This window comes from Thalia democratica, chromosome 5 (assembly GCF_965202585.1).
Source record: "Thalia democratica chromosome 5, ktThaDemo2.hap1.1, whole genome shotgun sequence".
In the NCBI taxonomy this organism is placed as follows: domain Eukaryota; kingdom Metazoa; phylum Chordata; class Thaliacea; order Salpida; family Salpidae; genus Thalia; species Thalia democratica.
In genome coordinates this window covers 3,127,356-3,133,355 of record NC_139169.1, presented here as the reverse complement: position 1 = coordinate 3,133,355, position 6,000 = coordinate 3,127,356, and the positions used below count along the sequence as shown (strand labels likewise).

Here is a 6,000-nt window from a genome sequence, read left to right as displayed (position 1 = left end):
GTAGCAATTTTATTTATTTTAAAAATAAAAGTTTTATTAAACAAATCACCAATTTTTTATCTAAAATTTTATTTTTGCAATACTTTTTTAATCCCAACATTAAAAGTCTTTTAAACTATAAAAGGAATTCAACTTGAAAATTTAAGGTATATAAATTATAAATTAAAGGATTTTTAGAGAATTTTTAAACTTCCTAGAAATTGACCCTTAGAAATTTGCAGTCCATACATGGAAACTTTTTACAAAAATTACAGTATTTCAAAATTTTAATAAGATGTTATATATAGATATAAAAATTGGCTTGTAGTTTATACTTGAAGCTTTCATTAAGGAGCCAATAATAATTTTTTATAAATGTTGAAAATTGTTTATTTTGTAGCATGTTATTTTGTTCTATTGTAGTTAATAAACTAATGATTAAACTAAGTTTAAATTGAAAACAATAATATCTATCATTTTTCTTTAAACGCAGACTAGTTTTTAGTCACTTGAGCTAGCTTTTTTGTCTGATAGAGTGGCAACCCTGATGCATAAATAGAATTAGAGAGTCTATTTCATAATTAAAAATATAATGTTAAGTTTCTCTTTATAAATAACATTTGTAAGTAATAATTTGTTTTTAACTTTCAGTTCTTTGAATAATAATTATACTATTTTTTAGAGTATATTAAGCTTTTGTACCAAGAAGTTGACAGAAGTTATTCAACTCGTTCAAAAAGTAAGTTTTGCTTCTCATTTTATTTTATAGAGGTTGCGGAGAAGTGTTTAAGTTTTAAAAGTTTTCAACTCAAAAATTATACATTATAACCATACAGATGTTAAAAAAATAATCTGATTGTTTAATGGTTAAAAATGATTTTTTTTATGTTATAGATATTGGTTTTAAAATTTACTCGTAATAAGACTTTGCTTTTATGAATATTCTAACTCATATATCTTGTTTAGTTTCATACAACAAATAAGTATAACTCACATAGCTTATAAAACAATTATTGTTTCTAAAGGATGTTCTAAAATTATATCGATTATAGTCAATTCTTTTAACATTTGTTCAAATAAAAAAATCAAGTAAAGTTTTTAGACACGAAGATTAATATATTTTTATTTTATATAAAATTTTGTACTGTTACTCAAAATGCTTTGTCAAATACAAACAATAATTTTATTTTATAAAAGAAAAACCCTTAGTAGAACTGTAAATAAAGAACTTCTTTGCAACAATTTATATTTTTACAGTACAGATGCCATTAGGTTGTTTGGATTATGAAAATCAATACAAAAGTCTATTTATTATTGTTTTCAGAAAATGTTTATTATAGACACAAAAAAAACTGTTTTTTAATAATCTATTACTATAATACTTTTTTTTACAGAAAATGCTTAGTACTGCAAATACAGAAGTTATTTTGTTATTTTAATTACTTTTTTTTACAGAAAAATGATTAGCACTGATGGTATTGAATTATCTGGCTGGCTGAGAAAATCTCCCCCTGAAAGGAAATTGAGGAAAAAGGTAATTATTAAATTAATCTGTTTTGTATTTTCTGTTATTTAATAAAAAATCACCTTTAATAATTTCACTAAAAACATGATTATTTTCTTACTCTTAACCTGAAAAAAAGTTGAGAATTAATTAGATAATTTGTTGTAACTTTTAATATTGTTTTAGTAGTCGGTACAATCTGTTCTATCATTTTTGTTTCACAAAGTTGAGGAAAAAGTTATAAAAATAAAAGATATTCAAATATATGAATTAAAATAAATTTTGTAAAGTAGCTTTGCCATAAATAAACTTAATTCCCTAGTAAAATATTTATGTGAAGTACTTTAACTTTTAAGTTGTGCAAAGTGTTACTAGATCAATTGAAGTGATTTTGAATATTGTGAATAAAATATGTAATGTATAACTTATTGACTGAAAAAGTTTAGTGTTTGTACAAATAAACTCTAATGGAATTTATATTCGATCAAAAATTAGTAGTTTGTACATTAAACTATCTAAAAATTTTACAAGAATATTTTATCTGCTGTAAAAATATTTTTTATCATTGATAAACATTTCAAACTTAAGAAATTTTATAACAAGTTAAATGTCTAATCAAATATGAGTGCTTTTAAAATCGTTAGTAAATGTTACACAAAAATTGGTTTAACTCTTTTAGAATTAGATTGGTGTATTTATATAAAATTACTACTTAAATTATTTTTTTATTTGTAGTAAAAATATTTGTGGGTAAGAACTTAAACTACTATTATAACTCTGATCTACCATGACAGTTTTAATACTTAACATCCGTTTATTGGCAAATAAAATCTGTTTTAAGATAATCTTATGCAAATTGAACAAAAGTAAATTTATTTGATCAATCTTAAAGGTTAGTGAGAATAAAAAACAGATTGTTAGGTTTTTTAGCTCAATTAGGAAAATCCATTCTAGTTTTACTGTATTGTTGTTGTTTAGAAGAAAAAAAACTATGTGATTATAAAAGATTATAAAGATGTTTTTCCAGATAAATTTTCACATATGTATGGATCACAATATATGTATATACTTCCTCAACGGAAATTAGAACAAAGGCTAGAATACTTACTATACTTAAGTTGATAGTTAGTTGTTGCTAGGGAAGCTAGTTTTATTGTTTTATTATCTTTTGTGAGAAACAAATTATGTGGCAGAAATATCTTTTTAGAGACATATCTCTAGACTTATTTTCACATTTGCTTGGATCACTATATAAATATAGTTCCTTAACAGAAAGTACAACAATAAATTAAAAAAAAAATATCTAAAGAGATTTTGAAACCATTAAATTGAAACCATTTTCATTACAATGTTTTTTTATTTTCAAAGACAGACTACCTTAAAACCATTCATCCATTTTAAGGGAAATGTGATAGTTCTTAGAGGATATGCATCTCCTTTATAATATAAAATATTTAACAGTTTTATTTTCATACAGTCGATGCTGAAAGTAGCCAAAACAGTTTACTATAAACTTAGGTTTGTCAGTTGAGTATTTCTGCAAGTTTCAAATGCATAAAATAGTTTTTAATGTATTTTTTGTCAAGATATGTCTTTTGTGTTTTAGTTGCAGTAAACTTGAAATTTGTTAAGATTATTTTATACATAACTAAATTGTTATTACATGCATAGCCATAAAAGTCATAAATAAAAACATAATTTTAACAAGTTAATAACCATTTAAGTCACTGATCTTTTTGAAGCAGTTAGTGATTTTGTAAGTTATTATCTGTTGTAGAAACTATGTATGTATGTTTTTAATGTATTTCAAACAACTTTGTTTTAACTGCTGTTTTCAAAAATACTAGTATTTAAAATGCTATTAAGTATAGAGTTCAAAGTTTAATTGCAAACTTTCTATAAAAGCCAAAATTCTGTCGAAATATTTATATTATAACTAAAAAACATATAACTTTTAGTTTATACATAATAACAACACTTTTGTATAGTTCATATATATGATTTAATTTTGATTAGTAAAATATTGTAATTCGATCTATTGGAATTGTTGTAATAGTTTTTATAAAATGTTTAGTACACTATATACAATTTTAAACCTAGTTTTTTAAATTTTAAATTTAAATGATTATTTAGGTTTTATTAAAATGATAAAACAGTAATTTTAGTTACAAAACTTTGTATTGATAAAATTATTTTTAATAAAGTCTAAAAATTTATGATAATGCTGGGAAAAATGTTTTATAACTATATTATATTACATAACAATAACATTTTAATTTTTCAGTTATTTAGTGGTTCAATGTATAAACGGTTTAATATGAATATATGAAAAAACACTTATGAAAAATAGTTTAAATTTTTATGTATTTTTTGTACTATTCTAAAGGAATTATAACTTTTTAAAATAAAAAAAACTTTGTTTGTACACCTTGTAAAGGTACTAATTAAATTAGCTTAGTGGTAATCCATAACTATCTATCTATAAAAAAAAACATTGAAAAATTAAGGTTTTATAAAAATAAAAACTGTAATTCATATATATATATATAGTTTTAATATTTTTAATTTTGAATACTTTCAGCTTAGGCATCTAAAAATATGTTAATATTTGAAAAATGTTAAAAGAATTTGAATTATTAATTAAAAGTTTCGTGGCATTTTATTTTGTAATGGAAAGTTTTCAGTTTCTAAAATATTATTGTGTAATACTTAAAAAAAAGCTAAGTCTTTTATCTTTTAAGCATTTAATGTTTAAAATATTCTAATGTAAAAAAACGTTCCTAAACTATATATATATAAAGTTCTCAATCTATTTTAATATAGTTATATAATAAATTAAATAAGTTTATTTCGTAATTATTTTTAAGAAAAAAATGTAAGTTTAAAATTGATCATGTTTGTTTATTTTATAAACATTTATTTGTTTAAAATTTTATTTTTCACTTTATGACTTATAAAAAAAAAAATAAAGTTGTCGTTGTACTATCTATACGTGTTTTTACTCTTAAAATTTTTTTATTAGCCCTAGACTTATATATTTTTTAATATTGAATTTAGCAAGAAATTTAACCTTATTGTTCATTACTTTAAATAAATTAAATTGTTGCTGATAAAAATTTAATCACTCTGTCAATTAATATTGATTTTTTACTGATTTAGTTATTTAGTTGTTTTAATTTTTTGTTTTTAACATACTCTACGTTTTTTGTAAACCTACTTTCAAATAAAACATTTAGAGTTTTAAAATATTTTTTGCTATTGACTTCAGATAAATCATCAAGGCTAAAGTTTAATTGATTTGTTAATTCGTATAAAACCACCGGTATAAAATTCCAAATTTTCAATTAAAGCGTGTCAAATTATAAAGCCAGAACTTTAAAACTGTTTAACTTTTTTAAAAACTTAAGATACTTTAAGTGTTTTTTCTACTGTAGAAATTTATGTAATGAATAATAAGCTTTACCTGTTCATTCACAAAAAATAGATAGAAAAATCTTGTATACTTTTTAGATATTTGTTTATGAAACTTAGCACTTGAGTTGGTATAAACAAGCAAATATTTAATTGTTTACTGACACTTAAAAAAAAAGTTAAAAATGTTTTTTAATTTTCAAGTATTTTTAAATATAGAAATTGTTATACTATTAGATTGAAAATAATAACAATTATAAATGTAACTTTTTACAAAATATTCAAAAACTTATTTAGTGTTCAACGTATAACTAACATAAAATATTTTATTACACAAAAGTATTACATAAAAATATGGTTTATGTTCAAAAATATATAACTATTATCAGCATATAGTTATAGTACAACGTCTGTTATAAAAATTTCTAATATTAAACTAAGTACTTTAATGCCAAAACTATAACAAAAGCTAATTTTTTGTCCATAATAAACTGATTTAAGTTTTAAGCTAAACATATTTATACACACAACTTAAACTAAATATTTCCACAATACATCTAAAAGTTTCCACACACACACACGTCGGGTCACACACACACATTATATTGTGACGTCATAATACATCCAACTAGTCAGGGTTGAGCGAACAAGAGCAGCATAGCTGAAATATTTTCTGTGTTGGATACATTTTTAGTTTACCTGTTCGTTTGCACGTGAACTGTTTATGAGTTTTTTGTCAAGTTTAAAGAGGGTTGTAGTAAGAACCGATGTTTTTTAAAAGGAATTTTGTTTGCAAGATTTATATGTTTACATTGAAACATTAGTGATTAGTTTTGTTTGGTAAATGTACTTTACGAAGTTTTATTACCTGTTGTAAGTTTTATTTATGAGTTTTTTTGTTGTCGATTTTTTTAAAAGAGGGTTATAGTAACAACTGATGTTTTGAAAGGAATTTTGTTTGAAAGGTGAGGTTTAGGATTAGTGAATAGTTTTATTGGGTGTTTGAATTTGTTTACGTTAGTTTTAATACCTGTTTAAGCACGTGGGCTCATGTTAATTATTTTATCATGTTGTTTTAAAGGGGCTGTAGTAACAATTGACGTTTT

The 6,000-nt window shown here is 22.2% G+C and overlaps 1 protein-coding gene across 3 annotated transcripts in view; it reads left to right on the top strand.

The window, feature by feature from the left end:
* Positions 1-661: 661 nt before the first annotated feature.
* LOC145835815 (uncharacterized) overlaps positions 662-6,000 on the top strand; it is a 45,262-nt gene continuing 39,923 nt past the window's right edge. For all 3 annotated transcript variants that reach the window (XM_082943540.1, XM_082943541.1, XM_082943539.1), the window contains exons 1-2: positions 662-718; positions 1,435-1,513. In XM_082943540.1, coding sequence (XP_082799666.1) covers positions 1,439-1,513 — 75 coding nt within the window. In that variant the 5' untranslated portion in view covers positions 662-718; positions 1,435-1,438. The remainder of the gene's footprint in view (positions 719-1,434; positions 1,514-6,000) is intronic.